The following is a 23,723-nucleotide window of genomic DNA, read 5'->3' on the forward strand; positions in this document are numbered from 1 at the left end:
GGTTTGGGTTTTTTTTTTTTTTGGGGGGGGGGGGGGGCAGGGGCGCACAATAGCATCACTAAAGCTTACAACTTGTTCTCTCCATAAACATACTTCTTTGCTGTTGTGGTAAATCTAGATACAAATGTCAAGGCATACAGTTCAGAGAGACAGGGGAAGCATAGAGACTAGGACTGTTCAGTTCACGGTGGCAGGAACTTGTGGTACCACCTGTTTACTGGCAGGTCAAGCAGCAGAGTACGGCAGGAGGGATAGTCGACCTGGATGGGCCTACTTCTTCCAGACAGGTCTCCTAAGCAGTGCTACCAGCTAGAGATCAAATGTTAACAAATTCCTGAGGGTCATTTTAGTCTCAAGCCATAACTTGTAGAGTGAGCTTTTCATCTTTGGATGGGGATCCTCTATAGACTGGCCTCGAGTGGCCCTCCTATCCTGGTCTCAACAGCAGCAGATACTATAGACTCAGGGTCAGTATGTCTCATACTCCAAGACTAAAACAGCCATTTTTAGCTTATGTTTCTTGGGTTTTTGTTGTTTTCCCTTGTATTTTGAGTCTAGTAGTTGATTCTTGCTTCGACTTTGCTAAAGTCTTTTGTTTCTGCTGGTAGATGACCTGTCTCTACCTTCTCTCTATACAAGAGTTAGATTTATGTTCTGGGGTTCAAGCTTGGGTAACTGAGTCTTCAGGGCTAAGAGCCACCTTCCCAGTTCTGTCTTACCAACAACCATGCTTTGGACTAATACAGGAGGGGGCTGGGCAGTGGGGTGCATGCCTTTAATTCCAGCACATAGGAGCCAAAGGGTCTACAGAGCGAGTTCCAAATCCAGGCCTATATAGAGAAATTCTGTCTAAATGAATGAAAGAAAAGGTCTTACTTTACTTTGATGTGTTAGACCAGGATGTCCTCAGACATTCCTCCTTCCTCTGACTTCCCAGTGTTAATCATACCTAGCCAATTACTTTTAACAAAATAAAAGTCCTAAAACAAAAAAGCTTTGAGCACAGGTGCTTCTATAAAAAAAATTCAAACTTAGACATACAGTTGCATAAATTAAATGACTCATAAACCCACTGTGACTGAATAGAACTACAATACACCACTGGGTCCAGGGAACAGCAGGGAAAGGCCTGACAACCTGAGTTCAATCCCCAGAATCATGTACAAGGGGAAAGGGGTAAACTTTCTTAAAAAGTTGTCCTCCGACCAGCTTCACATGTGCAGTGTGGCAACCTCCCTAACCCTACTCTAGATTAAAAACAATAGTCTATATACAGGCACTAAATACAGGAAAACACCACTGTCCCCCAACTTCCTTATATGTACCAAAAAAAACAGGTTTATTCCCCGTTCTGTGCTAGGAATTGAACCCAAGACTCAATAAGTAATTAACAGACACTATCTTTAACATGTACTCAAATACTACTACAGCTCGAGCCTATGAGCTCACACTGTTCCATCACTTACCTTACTCTCAATCCCTCTCACTCCTATACTACTCACCTAGATCTTGCCATCTGAACCTTCCCCAATATTCTGTACCTAGATCCAAATCACTGATATCTCTATTAAAGATAACAATGCTTTCCTTTTCAAATATCCTAATGCTACATTTCATACTGATTTTTAGCACATTTCTTCTCACAGAAATGCCTTAAACAACACTAACAGCAATTTTTACACAGGTTTAAAAAAAATGCCCCCAAAGCTCAAAACTACCAAGAATCCAAATAAAGGGCACTATCATGTGGACATCTGGCTTTTTACTAGGACTCAGGATGACAAAATCCTACGACCAGTAGTCTACTCCACTTCCAAGTAAGCTTTTCACTCCATAAACGACCAGATAATTAGCCAGTTCCCTAAGCAATCAACTTCTAATCACAATATACAATGTGCCATGGTCTTGATAACACGGACACACAATCTCTTGAAATTTAAAGAAAAAATTTATTGAAGATCTGAAAAACAACTCCTACAAGATTGACTTTTCCATAAAACTGTAGCTACACGATGCATTGCGTCTATCATGTTAAAACGTGCATTAGACACAAATACAAAAACCATGAAAACAAGCCACCATTCTTTAACAATTGAGCAAAGATAAAATGCCTAAGGAACAACATGGATGACTTGCAAAGGATGGGCTCTTTAAGCACCATTTAAAAAAAAAAAGAGCACAGATGGATGAGTGTTCAGTTATACACACTGAAGGGAACCTTTGGCACTAGGAGTCAGAGCATTTTGTCATAGAGCATTAACACATATTATAAAAGTGCGTAGTGTCAAAGGAACAGAACCACCAGCATTCAAAAGCAGCTTTGTCAACTAGGCAAACACTCTACAGCATGTCTCTCCGTTGTCCATCACTGATACACTGGTAGAAACTTTGAAATGAAAAAAAGAAAGAAAAAAGGAGCAGTTAACTCCTTTTATTTTCTCTGTTTAAAATCAAACAGGAAACAAACATCAACTCTGTTATACACTAACGGTCTTCAAAGTACATCATTTGTACAAGAGAAGGACTAAGAACCAAACTGTTTACAGAGATCCAAGCACGAGTGAGAGAGCACACTCCTCACACGGCTTTCCGATGGTACTCAGGAGGAGCCACTTCATAATCACTGGCACTGAACAGAGTTGCAGAATTCTTTGCCAGGTACCTAAAAAGAAAATTGTTCATTCATTGTGAAAATGTTAAAAGTTACAGATACTAACCATAAATCATTGTTTCTCTGAACAACCACATCACTAAAATACAATCCACTAAGATTACATTAACAGACAAAAATGCACCTCAAGTTATTCTCTATTAAACCAGGGACAGGGGGTGGGGATTTAGCTCAGTGGTAGAGTGCTTGCCTAGCAAGCGCAAGGCCCTGGGTTCGGTCCTCAGCTCCAGGAGAGGGAAAACAAAACAAAACAAAACCAAGAACAGGGACAGCTGCCTTATCCCTAGGGAATCACGAATGGCTATCCTACTGTAAGTAGCACTACCCTAAAACAGTAATATTAATTTTCTTTAGCTTTTTAAGACTTCAATTAAGTACAAGGTTGTCTACAAACATATTTCAAGTTCAAATCTGAAATAATGGGATGCACAATGTGAAACAGTAGCTCAATTCTATACTGTCAACAAAATCAAGAGTCTGAAGGAAATATTTACCACTGTAGAAAAAGGGTCCTAAACAAACACTCCAATCCTTTCCTCCAATACCAAGGCTAAGAAGTAACCCACAGTAGCTATGATTTATATTCTGGAAGTTCCAGTCTTTTTCAAATTGAAATGTTTCTCTCTTAACAAGAATCAGAATACTGCATACTTCTACAGCTAATTTCTTCTTCAATTCAGAGTGCTAAACAGTAGTATTCTTGTTAATATATTTAGAGAATCCTATCACTCTCAAAAGCTGCCGTTTTAAGTTCTTCTCTATTATAAAAATGTCCTCTAACATATTGGACCTAGAACTACTTCACCATTTCTTCAATCTTTTAAATTCAATGTGATAAGTTAACTATTGTTAACTTATACTTGTATAATATCATTGGGCATTATTTTTGAGACAGGCATCAAGAGTATGGCTTAACTTACAAATATCCTGCATCAATTTTGACAGGCATGAGACATCTTAAACATTACTGCTGCCCTGACCAATTTAATCTTTCTACTCTAACTGTAAAACTACAAAATCAACCTACAATGTTCTCACTGTCTTAATAGCTTGGAAGTCTAGTCACTCCATCATTTCCCAAACAGCATTTACAAGTTTACTCTCCATCTGTAAGATTCCTATATATGCTATTTATAGTTTTATTGCCTTATTGACAAATACGTTATTTTAGTATAATTCACGTTAATCTATTCTTTCACACTTTATGTAACTATCCCAACTGTTTGTGATTTCAATTAAACTTACTTGAGGAAATCATGTAGATAGTTCAGTAATAAAGCAAGGCTTTTCTCATCTAGAGGTGTATAGGCCAACATCGCTCCAATTCGCACTATTTAACAAAGAATTAAGTTAGTTATATTCAAAGTAGCACTGTAACATGTATTAACTATGTACAAAGTGAGCTGTCACTGACTCCTTAAAACTAGATGTTTTTGTGTGTCTTATAAGCTAAACAAACAAACAAACGAACAAAACCTTTGAATGTGTCTTTAAGTGCAACCTACCCTTTTTTAAAGACAGAGTACCTCTCTCACTGGACTAGGGTTCACCAACTAGGTCAAGGCAGCCAGTGAGAATCCAGAATGTTCCCCCTCTACCTACCCAGTACTGGGTGACAAGTATGCACCACTACATCCAGCTTCTTTTTTTTCTTTTTTTTTTTTCTTTTTTGGTGAATTTGGGAGGATGGAGAAATCCTCACACTTGGATTTTATAAACTGAGTTTTCTCCCCAGTCTTAATGATTTTTCAAAAAACTTTTTGCAAAAAGATTTGGTATTTAAATCTTTTAAATGAAAATTTAGAGGCTAGAGAGATGGCTCAGTGGTTAAGAGCACTAACTGCTCTTCCAGAGGTCCGGAGTTCGAATCCCGGCAACCACATGGTGGCTCCAACCATCTGTAATGGGATCTGATGCCCTCTCTTTTCTCTTGTGTCTGTGTACTCATATACATTAAATAATAAAAACTTAAAAGAAAGGGGAAAAAAAGAAAATTTAACTAAAGATTCAAACTGAAACAGTCATGTTTCAGTTACTTTACCTCTCAGTCATTTAGTACAGGCCAAAAACTCAATTACTAAAGGCTGGGGGGGGGGGGTGTCACTTTTTTTCTTAAGTCTTATTACCAAACAATCTCAGTAAGTGTGGCGCTCCATACACCTGGGACATGGGTGCATCCGGGTGATCGGCCAGAATTTCAGCATACTGTGGTCTCTCAAATTTGTAGAGTAGCTGAGTGCCCAACATTACATTGAAGTACTCCTTTATCCCTGCCACAACCTCATTAACAGCATACTCCCTGATGAAAGAACAAAAACATTAGTTTCACGATATTTCCTTTCTGAGGAATATAAAGGTAAGGAACTATGGCTAAGACTTTTTTTTTCTTTCTTTTTTTTCGGAGCTGGGGACCGAACCCAGGGCCTTGTGCTTGCTAGGCAAGAGCTCTACCACTGAGCTAAATCCCCAACCCTGGCTAAGACTTAACAACTAAAACCCATTTAAAATTATATAAAAATAAGAAGGCATTTACAATTTCAAAATAGAAAGTTTGGAGGATGGGGTGGAAGTGAGGTTCAAGACAGGGTTTGTGTAACTTTGGTTGTCCTGAAACTCACTCTGTAGATCAGACTGGCCTCAAACTCACAGAGATCCTCCTACCTTTGCCTCTCAAGTGCTGGGATAAAGGGCACGTACACACCACCACTACCCAGCATCAAAATAGCAAAACTCCTAATGCCTGTGAAGTACCCACTGCATACTTTCAGCTACACCTAAGAGTGCTTGAGTACTCTGTGTATCCTCAAAAAGGGTGCACTTACTTATTATCTGTATTTCCTCGAGACTTCTTATAGTTTGCATAATCCTCCAAAATGGAATCCACATTCTTCTTGGCAGGAAGATAAAAAAGCTAGGCAAAAAATTTGAATACAAATGTTTATAAAAATTACATTCCTTCCAAAATGAGTAGATGAGGCACAGAAAGTCTGATAAATGGGTTCAAGATTACAAATACCTTGCAGGGAGATGTAATGTATAATCCAGCCAAATCATCAAGCAAATTCCAACTATGTCCATGAATCTCAAATTTCATCAATCTTTAACATTATTCTCATCCCCACCATTCATTCCCACTGCACCTGCCATTTGTCAATTTAAATAGTTTGTCTAGAGCTTCTAAATCTGAACTTAGAGAAGCCAACTCTTAGTAACATTCAAGTTTTTCTGGATTGTTCTGAGAACAGTTTATAAAGTCTTTAGATTTTGAACATGTTTCTTCAGAGGGAAGGAGAGGCTCCTAAGACTAAGTAATAAGTAAACAAGACTCAGAAAACTTACATTTAAATGACCCAGTGTCCCCAACACCTAAGCTGGAGCTCCAGGGATGCAACATATTCACAAGCAGCTCTGCTGAGTCATGGGCTCCTTAGGGGTGGGTGTTTCAGTGGTGTACCTACTTTTGAATTGGGCACAATTCTCTAAGCAACCCACCATCCATCTGTAAACCCCAAAGCCTCACCTGTTTGCCGGCTGTTCTGCTATTGGCATATATTCTATCTATCTAAGGACAAGATCAGTTTGTCTCCACCTCTCCCACAGGGAATTTTTTTTTTCACATTCTGCAAATGATTAATTAAACCTAGGACCTTAATTGCATTCAGGATCAATTGTAGGCAATGACTGCCATGTTTTCTACTACACTCCATTATGAGGATATGTGTAAATGTTCTAATGGTGACCACATTAAGACTGAAGATGCACGTATCTCCTTTGTCTACTGGCGTTTTTGGGAGAGTTCTGCTCCAGCAAACTTCTAACTTTTTTAATCATCAACAAAATTTTAAGGGATCGGAGAGATGGCTCAGTAATTAAGAGCATTAGAACCCAAGTTTCAATTCCCAGCGCCACTCTGTGTGCTGGATCACAGTCACCTACAACTCCAGCTCTAAGAGACCCAATGCCCTCCACAGGCACTGCACATAGGTCATGCCATGCAGGCAAAAACTAAACACCTGTAAAACAAGATTATAACAGTTCATCATAAGACTCTGAGCGCTCCCTGTGTCATTCTCAAGGTACCTGCTTTTGTCTGGTGATCAAGTCCCAGTCATCTACAAGCCATGGTTTCAGCTCCTCAGGAATCTTCACTTTAACTTCAACTCTGTTCATGAATGTTTCTTCCTAAAGAAGAAAGGCAAAGAAAGGTATTGCAAACTTTTTTTTGCTTCTCTTTTGATCTTTAAGATATCAGGTATACACTAATTCCTTGAAGGAACCACTCAAAAGAAGGAATTGCCATACAGGGTGGGGCTCTGTAGGCGAACAGATACATGAAATCATATAGCCAGGAAAAAAATTATGGTCTTGAGTTATTAGGACTCCTTTCCCTCTTTTGGAAATGGAATATTCTTAATACAGCTTAACAGCTTCTTCACATTTACTCTTGATATCCAAATGCTTATACCAAACATGACTTTCTCTCTTCTCCACCCCACCCCATTTAGACATGGTCCTATTATGTAGCTCTGACTGTCCTGGAACTCAATATGTAGACAAGGCTAGCCTCAAACTCACAAGATAGATCTGTCTGTCTCTGCCTCCTGAGTCCTAGAAGTAACAGCTTGCCCCACTAGGCACAGCTAACATGGCTTATCTTTATTTAAAGACACTTTTAATTTTTCAGTTACTAAACCAGAACCTGCCTTTGCACTTTGGTAGCGTGTGCCAGTAACCCCAGCATTTGGAAATCTGAGGCAGAGACTAGCCATTTACACAGCAAGATCCTGTCTCAAACATAAATATTGGAAGGGAAGAGAGTGCGGAAGTAGAGAAGGATCACCAGGGCCTTTAGGACAGCCTGCCAGAAGAAAAGACGAAAACTCACATTTTCAACGGTTGGATCTACCCGGGCTCGCTTCTTCCTAGGAGGCTGAGGGGTCTCACTGGTACTGCCACCATCTCCGTTTCCAGGTGCTACAAAACGTTTAAGAATGGCGGGGCTGGTATTGGCTAACTAACAAATTCTTAATGTAAAGAGTGTCGTAAGTTCTCACTTCCCCATTACAGATATTTAATTAATCCAACTTATAGAATAGTTTTTCTTAAAAAAAAAATAAAAATAAAAACTTATTTAACACTTTACTTAGGAAATATTTAATAACATATTTAAAAGGCTATCTCCCTAAGACTAAAGCACAGTGAAAACAACCACATCTTTTCAGGCAGTCAAGATAAAAACCACTCCGTCCTTATCTACAAACTCTGTGAGACCTCTACTTGAGGTCATTAAGCCACATACTGTCCCAGTGTCAGTTTCATAGAGTGAACTCACAACTGAAATATTAATAGGTCAATTTTAAAAACATTTATACTTACTTTTCTGTTTGTTCTTTTTTGTTTTCCTGGAAAGAGCAAAAAACAAAAATTACTCCCATAAAAATTGTTCCAATTCTTTGAATGGTAAATTCAGAGAAAAATGGCCCAGCAAAATTATCAGTGACTATATTTTAAGTCTGCTTCCCAAAACATTAATCTTGACTTTAGATATTATTATTATTATTATTATTATTATTATTATTATTATTATTATTATTATTATAGACAGTCTCACTATGCAGTTCTAGCATCCTGAAACTCACTATATAGACCAGGCTGGCCTTGAACTCAGATCCACCTGTCCCTGTGAGGACCTGCACACTTGTGAACACACAGCCCCATATACACATCAATTTAAAGGTTCAAAAAATAATTTTAACAACAAAAGGCTAGGTGTGGTGATGCACATCTTTAACCCCAAAATTGGAAAAGCAGAGGCAGGCAGATCTCTTGAGTATGAAGCTAGTCTTTAAATCAAGAACTTCTTCACTTGCATATACGTACATGCTAATGATTCATGGTAACCAAAAGGAATATTATACTTAATCCTTAATACACAAGCTCTGTACCATAATATGAGAATGACTACTCAACTAATCTAAAACCACTCATTCTAATGACTCCTAATAAGGATTCCTGAACAGTCTTGCTTCTATTATCTACATGCTACCTATTAAACATATATGCAAGCAGTTCAAGTATACAGTAGAATTCATATAATAATTGCTAATGTTCTGATTTCTAGTGCTAAAATTTATAAGTATATATGTACTCAAAAGATAAACTGTTAAAACCACATGCTAGGGGACTGGAGAGATGATTCAGTCATTAAGAACACTGGCTGCTTTTCCACACAGGACCTGGGCTGTAGACCCAGGAGCTCAGGGAACAAAGCCCAAGAGAGTGTGGAACAAATGTAAAAGCAGGAGGGAAAAAGTGCCATGAAATGCTGACTTCTGGACATGACAGTTGTACTAGAGTTACTTGTACAAGCCAACATTCCAGCAGGAACTGAAGAGCCCATGAGACCTGCCCTACAGTTGAGGAGCCACTGGCAGTTCATGGCTGCTGAGGAAGAGCGAGCCATTTCCCTTTAGGAGTATGGCCACTAGTAAGGCTGCCCAGGTTCCACCGAGTGGCCCTATAACCACGAACACAAAACTTATCCTTCAATAATAGTTGTGCCCTATGTTTTTGTATAACTAATATTTAAGATCATGTAGTTGGGGGTTGGAGAGATGACTCAGTGGTTAAGAGCTCCAACTGCTATTCCAGAGGTCCTGAGTTCAATTCCCAGCAACCACATGGTGGCTCACAACCATCTGTAATGGGATCTGATGCCCTCTTCTGGTGTGTCTGAAGACAGCAACAGTGTACTCACTCTACAGTGTACTCACACACGTAAAATAAATAAAAATCTTAAAAAAAAGATCATGTAGTTGGTCACCTTACTATACTCATTTTCAGTTACATAACCTTTAGAGATCAGTGTACACTGACTTTCACATTATGGTTACCAAGAAGCCTTACAATCCAGAGTTAACAAATTATACTTTTCTTTCTCACTCTCATTTTACCCATGTATTTTTAGCACTAAGAAAGTAATCCTTGCCAAAACAATTTACATTTCCTTAATAACCTGGTATCTGAGAATTAAGAATTTCACTGACACTTTTAAAAGCTTCCATTAGAAACAAAATATATATTATGATAAAAAGTAAATTTAAATTATACCCATAAAGCAGCATGCAATATTTAAGCAAAGAGTATCTTACACTTCAACATTTTTCTGTTGCAGACCGGATGTCTTCTTCCCTGGAGCAGCCCCTCTCATCTTGCCCTCTGCATATTGTTCCCTTCAAAAATAATGTCAGAAAGTCATTATACTTATCTAAGAAAAATTAAATCTGATTGATTTCACCTAGAATTTCTATTAAACTGAGCTTCCCAGCCAGGTATGGTGGCAAACACTTTTAATCCCAGCACTTTGGAGGCAGAAGCGATGGATGCCTGTGAGGTCAAGGCCAGCCTGGTCTACTTAGTAATTAAGTTCCCAGCCAGCAAGACTTGTACAGTGACAAAAGCCTATCTGTTAGTATAAGTGGACTTTCAGAATGTTCCAAATTGTCTATGTTGTACAGATTAACTCTTAAGAGTTAAAATGTCTTAAAATGTAAGTTCCCACAGAAAGTGTGAAATCAGGGCTGCTCTCCAGCTAAGAATACTTACTTGGGTTGCTCTTCCAGAGATCCTAATTCCCAGAACCTACCTGGCTGCTCCCAACTACGTATGACTGTAGTCCCATGGGATCTGATACCATCTACTCGTGTGCGTGTGCACCCAAAATTAGGGAAGATGGCATAGAGGTTTAGAGCACTCCTTCTTCTTGTAGAAGGCCTGGGTTTGATCCCCAGCACCCACATGGTGGCCCACAGCCATCTGTAACTCCAGGGGATCTGATTCCCTCTCTTCTGGCTTCCTCAGGTACCGGGCACACATGCAGTGCCCATATATAAAAGATAAAATACTCATATATATAAAATAAACACCAAAATAAAGGCCTACAGAAATCAAACAAAAGATTAAAAAAAGAAAAGCAAACAAACCCATGGAGCCCAAGAGGTCAAAGTGCTACAAATGCTACCAAGCCCACTGACCTAGAACCCACATTTAAGAGAGAAAAACTGACTCCAACCAGCACAATCTCATCATGGCAAACCCATGCCCACATGGAAAGGAATAAATGAGTGAAAAATTACTAAAGTCAATTTAATACAAATTGACTAATATATGATCTCAGAAACGGAAAACTCTAATGCTATGCCTGATTGGGAACTCACTAGCAGTTCCAATATTTTCTTTTGATTCTATATTATAATTTTAATCTTTTAAATATTATAAAAATCAAATGTAATAACTACCCTTTAGATGATTTTTCTGGTCCCTTTTCCTCAATGTGTTTTCAGAGATATTAATTAGTGGGAATATCTCTTTTTGTTTCTCCATCAGTTAACTGTGCCTTCTACGGTACCCAAGAAGAGGTTTAAAAGCTATGAGTTAAAAAGATATCTAAAGGGGTTGGGGATTTAGCTCAGTGGTAGAGCGCTTGCCTAGAAAGCACAAGGCCCTGGGTTTGGTCCCCAGCTCCAAAAAAAATAAAGAAAAAAAAAAAAGATATCTATAATTTCCAACACGATGTTCTTCTGCAAGAACACAGACTCAGAAATGATGCAATATTTTTTACCCTGATAATATGTATTTGAAATCAAGTTTTAACATTGGAACTTACAAGTACCAAGAATCATTTTACAAAAAGTAGAGAGTGAGGAGTCAACATGACCCCGTTTTGTTCATTCCCTGTCCAAAAATCTCAAAACCCGTTTTTCACATCAAGCTTACTGGTTGGCCTTTTGAAGTTCCCGCTGTTTCTGCAAATTGGCGTCCACGTATTTGAGCACTCTGCTTTCTGGCACCCATTCATCCCAACTGAAAAAGACAAGTTAGAACAGCACTGAAGTACACTCTTAATACAGTGTAGGGTTTCTTCCTAGATAACTTTTGAGGACTTAAGAGTTAAACTTTGGCCTCCCCTGCACTAACTACATGTTTGCTTTTGTCCTTCTGACGTTTGTGTGTGTGGAGGCCAGAGAACAGCTTTAGCAGTCCATTCTTCCACCACGTAGACCACGGACTCCAACTTGGGTCTTCACCCTCGGTGCCAAGTACTTTTACCCACTGAGCCATCCTGTCAACCCTAGTTTCTTGAGACCTTTTTAAATGAGCCCCAACTCTGCCTTGACTTCATGGTAGTCCTCCTGTCTCAGTATTCCAAATTCTCTAATTACAGGAATTCACAAACCATGCTTCTAAAATAGTTTTAGAAGCTGGCACTGCAAATCCATTCTTTTTTTTTTTTTTTGAGCTGAGGACCGAACCCAGGGCCTTGTGCTTTCTAGGCCAGCGCTCTACAATGAGCTAAATCCCCAACCTGCAAATCCATTCTTAAAGGAAAAATCTAGGCAAAGTGTGTTCTAGTGAGAAGTAGCATTTCAAATATAAACTTTATGTATGTAATTATTCATTTTAAATGGTCTAAAAATAAATCACTTAAGAGTCTCTTGGTTATTATTACCCTTTCAGAATTACAGCACTGTCTTGTTATATAACTCACACATGCTAAAGGGTGCATTTGGAACACATGATAAACTCCATAATACTCACCACCTAGATGACTCGACTAAGTCTGTACACTAAAGGCCTAGAATAGTTTTTCAGATACCCCAATTGTTCATTTTCATCTCTTCAAAGGGAGCATTCCAATTTACAAGGATGACTAGAAGCTTTCTAAAAGCTAATGTGTCTATCTGGCATCTCACAAAACAAGCCTTTTGCTGACATGTATGGGAAAACAAAACTTTCTGATGGAATGCTGAAGTTTTGAAGCAAACTAACTTTTGAGCAAAACTGGTCTTTTCTCCTGCTGATGGAGCTCCATTAGTGACACCATCAAGTGTATACTTGAAGTAATCTTTTACTTAATGATTCCCACCTCTGACCTCTTATATAGAGTATAGCCAAAAGGAAAATAAATAAAAAAACATTCCTCAACATGATTTCCTAAAGAAAACTTTAAAACATGCATTTACCTAGAGGTCAGGAGGGGGTGGTGTACTGAGGGAGCTCCTTCAGGAACAGGAAAAAGGGCTACAATATCCTCACGTGTCTTCAAAGATTTTTCAGAGCGCCTGGGCCTCACAGCACTTCTGATACAGACAGCATAGTACAAAGTAATCTCAGTAACTATGTGCAGAATTTAGCTTAAGCTTTATCAAGATTCATTTACAAATGGAATATTTTAATGTCTGTGTCAACAAATTCTGGTAAAATTTTTTTGAAAATTTAGAAATATCTTAGTATCTGTGATTTTTAAAAGTGAATTTAAAGTAATGTTAAAAAATTCCAGTTTACAATTGATGATTTTGCTGTACCAGGGTATTTAAAAAGGTGTCCTACAGCGAGGCATAGTGGTGTATACTTTAAATCCCAGCACCCTAGAAGTATGAACAGGTAAATCTGAATTCCAGGTCAGCCTGGTCTATACACCAAGCTCTAGACCAGCCAGGGCTACATATTAAGACACAGTTTCTAAATAAATGAATAGAAGTGTTCTACAAACAGTTGTTTTTGATTTCTCTCTTTTCTTCTCTTGGGGATAGGTCAGGTGAGTACTAGAGACTAAGCCCAAGGCTCCATGCATGCTGGGCAAGAAAGATCTCTACCACTGAACCCTCCCCCCGCCAACACACTGATGAAGATCTTTTTTCTTTAAATTATAATTCCTGTTCTCCCCAAGTCAAAAGGTGCTAACTTTTAACTGCTTTTAAACCTTAAAACCTTAGAAATTCCATCCCCCTCAGATGTAAACCACATCTAAACAAGCACTTGGACCAATATCCAATTACCAAGTCATTTCAAGAGTTTATAAGAGCTAAAAATCCTTGATGAAAATGAAAAAAAAAACAACAAAACAAAACAAAAAAACCAAAAACAATTATCTTCATTCTGAGAATCTCTACTAAATTAATAATTAAGGGCTATTCAAATTTTTAAATATAGATCAAACATGTAACTCTCGTATTTTTCCAAAGTAGCTGTGACTAATCCCAAAAGTCAAACCCACAGATAAAATTATATACACATAGTATACTTTACAGCCATTTAAAGAACACTCCTCTGAAATGGGTTTAAAACTTTCTCTAGAGCTGATTGTGGTGTACAAGCCTGTAATCTCAGCATTCCAGAGGCAGAAAGATTACTCAAAGTTCCAGTAGCTACAAAGAAAAAAAATAAAAAAGCATTTCTAAAATACTTCCCAAAGGTTAAAATGGAACGTTTAACAAGCCAACCATGAAAGGCACCTATGTTATCTTAATTCCCCTCAGTACACTTAAACATCACTCCTAAGAACGACAGTCAAAGAATGTCTACGATGGCCATTTTCCCCCTCCTTATTTTCCCAAGAGAACAAGCTCTAAATAACACTACCACTGCTGTCATGATCCGCAATCCAACAAAGGAAAAACTTTATGAAAAAGTAAAACTAGTAAACTGGTGGCTTTTAGTTTCACAATTTACAGCAAAAGTTACCTAATGTAGAGATAATAACATGGATATATTATATATATCCACATATAATTTTATACAAAATACCTAATATACAAGAGTGAAGCATGAAAGCTGTATTCAGTTATTAAAGGGAAGGGGAAATAGACCCTGCCCATGGATGTGCTTCATGTTTTCCTTTCATACTTTATATATACACGGACTTTTAACTTTCCCATCCCTGGTATGCATAAAGACATTCTACTTCCTATAGGAAAGAGTCTATTACACATTATTTTAGCTAGATATTAGCAAAATATCAACAACAAATATAAGCCTCATAAACTATAAGACAGAAATTCAGTTTTTAATTCATTTCTTAATGTGGAGATACTTTAGAAGTCTAAAAGTCAGCTTCCTAGATATTACAATCAACTTAAAAACCAAAATTTATACCTTTTTTTTTTTTTTAAAGACAGGGTCAGTTCTGGCTGGTCTGAAACTCAAGAGATCCTCCTGCTTCTACCTCCTAAGTGCTGGGATTAAAGGCATGTGCAAGCACATCCAGCTCCCCATTCCTTAATACTGGCACCATCCTGAAATACTGACATCACTTACTAACCATTATTAAAAACACTTTGTTTATAAGTTATCAAAATATGCTTTCATGTATTTGGAATTGTGGCCTTTCTACAATTATACTAATCAAGAAGTTAAAAGTTCAATATTTCTTACCCACAAGTATTAGCCTATTTTAACAAACTAACTGAACTGACTGGCTGGCTACTCAGACAAGAACTCTAAACTGTAATTTAGACCAAAGTTATAGGGCCAGGAAACTTAACAGGGAAAAAAAAGAAACCAACAACAACCCCCTACCCCCTTCCATCTAGAGTACCAGCCATCTTTTTTTTTTTCCCTTTTCTTTTTTTCGGAGCTGGGGACTGAACCCAAGCGCTCTACCACTGAGCTAAATCCCCAACCCAGTACCAACCATCTTAACAGTTGGCATCTGCTCCCAGGTACCAGACTCTAGGTGTCAAGTAAGACATCACATTACGAGTTCAGAAAGTAGCTCCTGAACAGCTAGTTCCTTGCAACGCCATCCCGAAAGTACAAAAGATCAATAATAAAAATGATTTTAGATTTCCCTAGTAAAAATAATAATCCGTTCAATTCCAAACACCAAAAAAGGCCTGGATAATTCATTAGGTGCTGTTACTTTTGGGTCCCAAAGAGAACACTACTGACAAAAAGCTCCAATGGCCACTAGAAAGTTAAATTCTGTAAATTTTATGCTGAGCCACATGAATCTACTTTCTGTTAACAGCATTATATTTCAAAACTTCATAAAATGGGTTTATAAACTGTCTTTTTTAAAACATTTCCCCCCTTTTTCTACAACAATTTTTGAGTTTAACTGTGCATGAGAGAAGTCATTTGGTTTGTGCTCAGGCCAAAAATTCACACCATCCTAAAACATGCATCCACCCATAATTGAACCAAGACAGTTGGTCAAGTATAACCACTAGATACAAAGTACATGAAATATTGCCAAGAATCAAATACATATAAAATGGTTAGTTCATCATAGTTTCATCATACTAAAAATGACTCTTTCTTGCTTCAATGTGTATGTTACAAGAGTAGACAAAATGCTTTTAAAAATATAATACTCACTTTTTATTCCAGCCACTGTAATGGATAAAATACTTCACTTGTTTGTCCTTTATGGCAACCTTTACACACTGAAATAAAAAAGAATAAGTCTTTGTTTGGTATACACATAATCTTACCACTTCTTAGACAAAAGCAAATTTGCATCCTAATGACAGATGTGCTCTTTTTACTATGAAGAATTACACTGTTTGAACTACTTTGATACTGTAACTTTCAGAACACTTTTGAGAACTGAGAGTTGTTAGCCAATTTGATTTTATAATCTAGTGCTGAGAATACCTTTCTATAGTTACAAAACTGCAATTTAAAATACACAGTATTAATAAGAAGTTACTATAAATCAATAGGCTAGATCTGCTATCCAAGGTGAAGAAATAAAAGCTATTTTTGTTTTGCAAACTCCAGTTAAGAACTGCATTTAAAAAAAAAAAATCTCAAAAGAAACTTGTCTTCTCAGTAAATGAATGACACTATGCTGATTTTTTAAAATTAAGTTTTTAAAGTACTCTTAAATTCAGCAAAAAAAAAATATTAAAGGAAAGTCACCATGACAAGTGATGATTATCTGACTGGATTTAAGGTTGTTCACTATAGGCAAAGCAAACAATAATTTTCTCCAATCACCATTTAAAAAAATGTTCACTAGAGTATTTTGCTGTCAAAGAAAAATAGCCAGTTCAGATGAATGCTGAAAGTTCACTCAACAAATCAACAATGGAAACCATACTCGATCATCAAAAGGACTCAGTTATAAACAAATGTACATTCAAAACACGGGGAATGAACACCACTTTCAGTATTTCATACAATAAAATTGCTAGAAATTTGCAGAAACTGCTTCTAAACACCCCCCCACACACACACAGTATATGTCTGTGTGTGTGAGAGTGTGTGTGATAGAGGGAGAGAAAGACAAAGAGATGCTGGGCTTTTGTTTTCTGTACTGAGGACTAAGTCAGTGCTTCATTCATGGAAACCACTTTGCCAGAGCTTTGTCCCCTGCCCTGTTTACTACTTTGTGAGACTTTTTGGTCTCACTAAATTGCACAGGCCACCCTTAACTTTGTACCCCAAGTAATCTCTCTCTCAACTTCCCAAGTAGCCTAGCCATAGGCTTGTGCCAGCATTCAGATTCCATGTGTGGGTGTTTTTATTTTGTTTCCTTCAGGGGCAGCTGTGACAGTACTGAGGATTGAACTCAGCGCCTCAGTCATGGTAGGCAAGTATCAGCAGCCTTCGTGTTCAATTCAATTCGTAAAGGCACACCTTTACAATTAATCCCAGTCCTAAGAAGACAGGGGCAGTTCAAGACACCTGGGTCTAAAGAGTGGTGTTCCAGGACTACCGCAACAAAGTAAGCCTTTTTAGTTTAGATTTATTTTATTTATATGAGTACACTGTAGCTATTTTTCAGACACACCAGAAGAGGGCATCTGATCCCATTACAGATGGTTGTGGGCCACCATGTGGTTGCTGGGAATTGAACTCAGGACCTCTGTAAGAACAATCAGGGTTTCTTTGTTTTTTTTTTTTTTTTAATCTTTATTAACTTGAGTATTCTTACTTACATTTTGATTGTTATTCCCTTTCCTGGTTTCTGGGCCAACATCCCCCTAACCCCTTCCCCTCCCCTTCTATATATTGGTGTTCCCCTCCCCTAGCAATCAGGGTTCTTAACAGCTGAACCATCTCTCCAGCCCAAAAATGTTTAAAAAAAAAAATGCCTGTAATCCCAACCCTTAGGCACTCAGAATATGATTTAAAGTCTGAACTACCTATCCACTGAGAACAATCTGAGCTCTATATAGCAAGATCCTGTCTCAAAAAAATAAATGGCTAGGGAAGCGTTCTATCACAGGAGAGCTCAAAGACAAAAATGGCTGGAATGTTTAAATCCAGGTTCATTACTAAAATGATATCCCAACCTAAAGACTACCAAAAGTCCTAAGAAATAAATTAGTGAAAATAATTTTAGACTCATGTTTGTTGTACAGGGCATAAGGATGTAACTACAGTGGTAGCCCTCTTCCAAGCACTGCAAAGCCCTGGGTTTAATCATGAGTGCTACAAACATTTTTAATAAAAATAAATGCATTTTTCTGTTATCTTTGGGATTTTTGTTTTGTTTTTTTCAGACAGGGTTTCTCCGTATAGCCATGGCTGTTTAGGAACTCGCTCTGTAGACCAGGCTGGGACAGGGATATCCACCTGCCCCTGCCTACCCCTACCTACCCCTATTGAGTGTTGGGAATGAATGTATGAGGTATCTCTGGTTAAATTTGAAGTCTTTATATAAGAGGAGCACTTGATGAAAAGAAAAGAGCCTCCTTTACTCAGGATTATAAGTTTACCATTCAAATTTAACCATGTAACCATGGGGAAGTTAAATGTGTATAACAACCATCCCAGAGACCTCAGCATGAGTGGTTGAGGATGACTGCTGTTAGTTCAAGGCCAGCCTTGAGCAACTGTAAAACTCAAGTATCAAAAGCAGACAGACATAAAGAGATAGACACATGCTCACACACACTGAGGAAATGGCTAAGTGAATAGCAGTGCTTGCCATGCAAGTAGACTCCCCTAAACTCATAATCCTGCTGCTCCTACACTGAGATGGAAGTTGATAAAAATCACAGGAAATCTGAAGGTCAGATAGGCATGTATAAGGACACCAAAAGACGGTCCCGAAGCAGGAAAAGACTGGCACGAGGTTGCCCTCTAACCTCCACCCATGAGGTAGCACACATATTATCTGTACAAGTGCTTACAAACATACAATATTGTTTTCTGCTGAGGTTATTATATAAATTGTTATAACCAACAAACCTTCACCTATCACTTAAATGCTATTTCCAACCAAAAGGCTTTTACTAAATTTAGAAAAGTCAGAAGAGTAGAAAAGTCTGAACTTTCTCAATCCACCAAACAGTAATAAACTCAAAATGAGATGGGAAATTTATGAATCTATGAAAAAATGAAATAACTTTTACATATCAAGTAAGAAAATACGTAATCTAGCCAACCTTTTTGGTCACCTTCTCAAAAGAAAGCAGGTTCCATACCTTTGCTTCATAAAGAAGAGGCCCATGAAAGCACAGCACTCGCTCGCCTGGAAAAGAACGGGAAAAGCCAGGTTAATTGTGAGTCCTCTGCCACACAGAAAGATGCAACTCCAAGAGTCACTGCACTTGCTAATAATCCCAGCAAAAGTAGGAAAAACAGTTAAGACTATACATGAACACTTCAGAACAAGCTTTACCATATCCTTAGTGTCTAAGGTCAACAACAACCAACTTAAATTTCTATTTAATCACCTAATAAATTCTACTGCAGTACTTATGGGATAATGTTTGGCTATTTCACTTGTTGTAATTATCTGAAAATAGAACTTTGAAAATGTTCTTCTCCAAGTATCTTAAGTTTAGTCACTTTGACCTCTACTCCCTTTTAATGAATACTCTTTCTACACACTAAAATTTGATTGCATACATGGGAGATGGAATGGTTAGTTGTTTTTAGTTTGTTAAGTTATCCTACCTATGTTTATTCCTCAGTATTCTGAAAGCTAGGCTGTTTTGATGAGCAACAGAAACAATCCTAACACTGGAAACTTATACCCAATGTAATCAGCACTTGCAAATCCAAATAAAATCTGACTAAAGTTAAGATTTGAAGCCATTTGTGCTCAACCAAGTTAGGTGATTTCTGGACTCTTTGATCCCACATGATGATAGCAGAAGTTTATCTCACACATTAATCAGTCCATTTGCTTTTCACACATCTCAAGCAACTGAAGTATCCAATAGGGTCAGGTATGTGACTATAAAACTTAATCTACTGGTCTTATGCTGGAAAAACTCCATTAAAAAGTACACTATAAAATATAAAAATATATATTATGAGCGTGCCATGGTGGCACACAACTTTAATCCCAGCACTCAGGAGGCAAAGGCTGGTAGATCTCAAGGCTGGTCTGTTCTACATGGCCCAGCCAAGGCTACCTGGTGAATGAAACCTTTTCCTCACTCTTATATGTGGCCCTTAAAGCATCTATTTGCTGGCTCTGTTGTATGCTAAGCATTTCACATTCATAAGGGACACACAGGTAATCAAATGTTTGAATCCTTTTTTGTACTTTTCTTCCCAGTAAGCAATAAAAAGAGCCAACTCCTTGTGAGTGTTCACATAACAGAATCCAGATAGCAGAAACAAGTGTGTAAAAATGTATTGATATGTTGTTCACTACCCATGAACAGAGTGAACATGTGAAAGTAGTCCTGGGATTACACACCTACCACCGTATCTAATGATTCTGTATCCAAATTTGTGTATGCTATAGAAGCACTCTTCAAATCCATCCTTAGCCCCTGAATGGGGCTAAGATGGATAATTGACCAGGCTTTCTTTTCCAACAGTCTAGAGGTAAGACCCAAGTAAGTGGGTAAAACATTCTATTAAACGGAAGCACTAAGATCAGATCTGTGATTACTGATTTCACTCCAAGTATCTTTAAGCTACTCTGAAATACATTTTTTTTAAAATTGGCTACTTCAGCTAAAAGCTACACTAATAAGTAAGGCTCCTTGAATAATGAAAAATTACACACACAGCTAAATGGTGTACACCAGTCAAACAAGTGGAATGGACAAATTACAAAGGCAGTTCTCCACCCTCAGACCCACTCTAGTCTCAAAGGACAAAAATCTTGCCCTGGGCTAATTAATTACTTAAGAAACCCCTACAGGGGACTGAGAAACAGTTCCATTCCCAGCAGCCCCAGTTCCTGGGAATTTAATGCTTTCTTCTGGCTTCTGAGGATATTCCTACACACACATACACATACACAAAATGTATATTTACCACCTTTCACTATCAAAATTCTACCAAGATTTCAAAATAATCCAATCAACACTGTTTCCTTTCTGGATGTTCTCTGGGTTTTTATCTACTATGGGGTGGGGAGTAAATGTATGTATACATGCCACTGTAAATATGTGGAGGTCAGATGACAACTTGTGGGAGACAGTTCTTTACCTCTACCACATAGGCCCTATGAATTAGCCAAGGTGAGGACCGAACATGTCTTTTATACAATTTTAAAAAGATACCCATATTATCTTAGCTTGGATTTCTTCGGTTTGGTTTTGTTTTCTGAGACAGGGTCATCTTATGTACCCCTGGGCTGGTCAGCCTCCTGCCTCTGCTTCTGTAATGCTGGACAGAATTTTAGGTATCACACCCAGCTACACCTGGAATCCACAGCTGGGAAATAATGGTAAAGCAGAGATTTACCAGGCTTTCACAACCTAGCCTTTGTTCCTACTCTTCTCCAACTACACCAACACCATCCTTCTGGTTTGCCTTTATCCACCTCACTTTGGCACTGTCTCCTTCAGAAAGAAAGCATTTCTTTCAAAACAACCATTCTTGATTTCTAGTTTCTAACATTAAGCAAGGATTACGCTTTTGTGTTTGTTCTGACAACCTGGAGAAGCCTATGAGCCTCTTGGCATGCTTTGATACCTAAAACATGGCATTACTAAGGAAAACAACTTAGTAGAGTTAGCAAAACTACAGGGTACACCATCTTTCTACAAGTGAGGGCCAACCAGTTTAATGTCTGCCACAGTACTAACTCTTCACTTTTTTAGACAGTTTCTCACTTTAACTCACACATTAGTAGGCTGCCGGCCAATGAGCTACAGAGGTCTCCATCTACCTGCTGCTGCAGTTCTCCACCCCTCCAACCCCTGCTGGGTATAGAGCAACACCACACACACACATACACACACACACACCTCCATACGCAAAGGAGTTTCTGTATAGTTCCGGATGTCCTACGTAGCTCTAAGTATCAAGGATGGCCTCAGACCCAGAGTTCCACCCTCCCTTGCCTCCTGAATGCTTTGAATTAACGTGCACACCAACACAACCGGAAGTAAACAAGCTTTTAAAACTGCTTGCTAGGGTTCCAAGCTCGGGTCCTCATGCTTGCCTTAGGAAGTACTTGGTCTCTCCAGCCCCTCAAAACTATTTTAAGTGTCATTATAATTATATAATATTGAGCGAACGTACAGGATACGGCAAACAAGACTTAGCTGCTATACTCTAAAGACTAAGACAAGGAAGATCAATACAGTAGCTGGGGCTACATACCAAGACTTGTCTCAAAAAAACAAAAAACAAAAAGCTTTCTCCAAAACACCTAGAAAAACAATGAATGGTCTCAAAGTGGGAGAAAAATATTAAGAGGCCGCACTAAAATACCCCTGCAATACTCTCTTATGTACATCGATTAGTTAAAACGTTTCTATTTGGTGGCACTTGAAACTTGTTATGCAAGCTGGACCCAGCATGTATAACAAGCACATACAGACATTGCTAGCAGTAAAAAGTTTAAAGTGTTCCTCTTTATGCTTATAGTTTTATTCCCTTTAGTATGCCAAATAAACCACCTGGACAGAATGAGTTGTGAGAACTGAGTAACTGCTTTCCACTGTTAGTACCGTAGTTCAGCAACACTGTTCTAATCAAAGTCAATAAGCGTTAGCTTTCAAATCGCCATTAATCGAGTACTATTACAACCAGTCAAGCAACTACTGTATTTAAAAATGACAACGTGGCCAAGGACCTCTAAACGGAAACGCCCTAAGGAGGAACTGAAAATTGTTTTCACGAACAACGGCTTCGGAGAGCACTCCAAAACCAGCAAAACGATGCCCTCAGGCAACAGCGAGCCTAGGAACTCGCTCGGGCGGCTCAAGTTTATTTTTTTTTTTCTGTCCCCACCCATCACTCAAAAGGCAAGAGGAGGCAATGAGCGTGATCTCCATGCCAGGGGGCGCTCCATCTGGCCCGAAGCTGCGCGTAGCTGCGAGACGCCGGCAGCCATGATGGCGCGGCCATGTTGCCGCGGCCATTTTATAACGCAGTTCTCCCGCCGCGGGGCGCACAGCCCACCCCCCGTGTCCTCCTACAGTAGAACTCCACAGAACGCTGAGATAGCCCCAGTGTCCAACAGCCTCGAACCTTCAGCCCACAGTCACCCGCGCGGCCGATGGCCGAGAGTTAAGCGCGGGGATGGGCTGTCGCTGCTCCCCTCCCCCACGCCACATCACTTCCTAACCGTCGCCATCGCTCGCCCGCCGGGCACCTCCCTACAATAGACTTTCTCTGCTCGCAGAAAAACAAACAAGCGACGAGGCTTTGCCATACGCACGGGGATCCTTCGGCTTTGCCTGTGCCGGAGGCTCGCTTTCGCGCCACGAAGCACTGTCGCCAAATGACGCACTGAAGTTACCCACCGCAATGCGCCTCCCCCCCCCCCTACAAAGCCAGGCCCGCAGTTTCCCCAGGCCTCGAGCCACGCCGACCCCGACCCCCAAACCTCAACAGCTCCAAGTCAGCCTCCCTCCCCTGCACCGTTAGGTCCCTTTTCCCAAAGCTGCACACTCACCCTCCTGGAATTTAGGCTTCGGGTCCTGCTTGGGCGCCATTTATAAGTGATTCGCCGCCTCCTCCTTCTCCCACCACCCCCGACTACCGCCCCCTACTCTCTACCCCACCCAATTTAGCGTCAGACGCGCCGTCGGGAACAGCCAGCTCTACATCCTGGGCGCGATTTGCCAGCGCCGTCTGACCTCACAGCACAGCGACCGGCGCAGCCGCCTCCTCAGCCAACGGCTACCCGCCGCGCACACAAGCCTGCGCCCGTGCCGCCCCCGAGGCACGCCGGGATTGGTAGTTCAGCCTCCACTGACGCGAGCAATGGGGGAGGGGAGCGGGAGATACCCCCCCCCGCCCCGCGCCCGCAATCCCCCAACCCCAGTCCCCTGAGTATCCAGACCCCAGAGGCTTGTTACAACCCAGATTTGATTTTCTGTTGGTGACAAGG

At 39.4% G+C, this 23,723-nt stretch overlaps 1 protein-coding gene across 6 annotated transcripts; it reads right to left on the reverse strand.

Annotated features, from left to right (window-relative positions):
• Positions 1 to 1,929: 1,929 nt before the first annotated feature.
• Morf4l1 (mortality factor 4 like 1) lies at positions 1,930 to 23,466 on the reverse strand. Of its 6 annotated transcripts, none has more exon segments than NM_001436478.1 (13): positions 1,930 to 2,662; positions 3,917 to 4,001; positions 4,798 to 4,970; positions 5,494 to 5,582; positions 6,752 to 6,853; positions 7,557 to 7,645; positions 8,048 to 8,073; positions 9,823 to 9,903; positions 11,447 to 11,533; positions 12,694 to 12,807; positions 15,830 to 15,897; positions 18,892 to 18,938; positions 23,286 to 23,466. In NM_001436478.1, coding segments are annotated over 13 exon segments (1,086 nt in total). In that variant the 5' UTR covers positions 23,326 to 23,466; the 3' UTR covers positions 1,930 to 2,577.
• Positions 23,467 to 23,723: the final 257 nt, after the last annotated feature.

This window comes from Rattus norvegicus, chromosome 8 (assembly GCF_021556685.1).
Source record: "Rattus norvegicus strain SHRSP/BbbUtx chromosome 8, alternate assembly SHRSP_T2T, whole genome shotgun sequence".
NCBI lineage: Eukaryota > Metazoa > Chordata > Mammalia > Rodentia > Muridae > Rattus > Rattus norvegicus.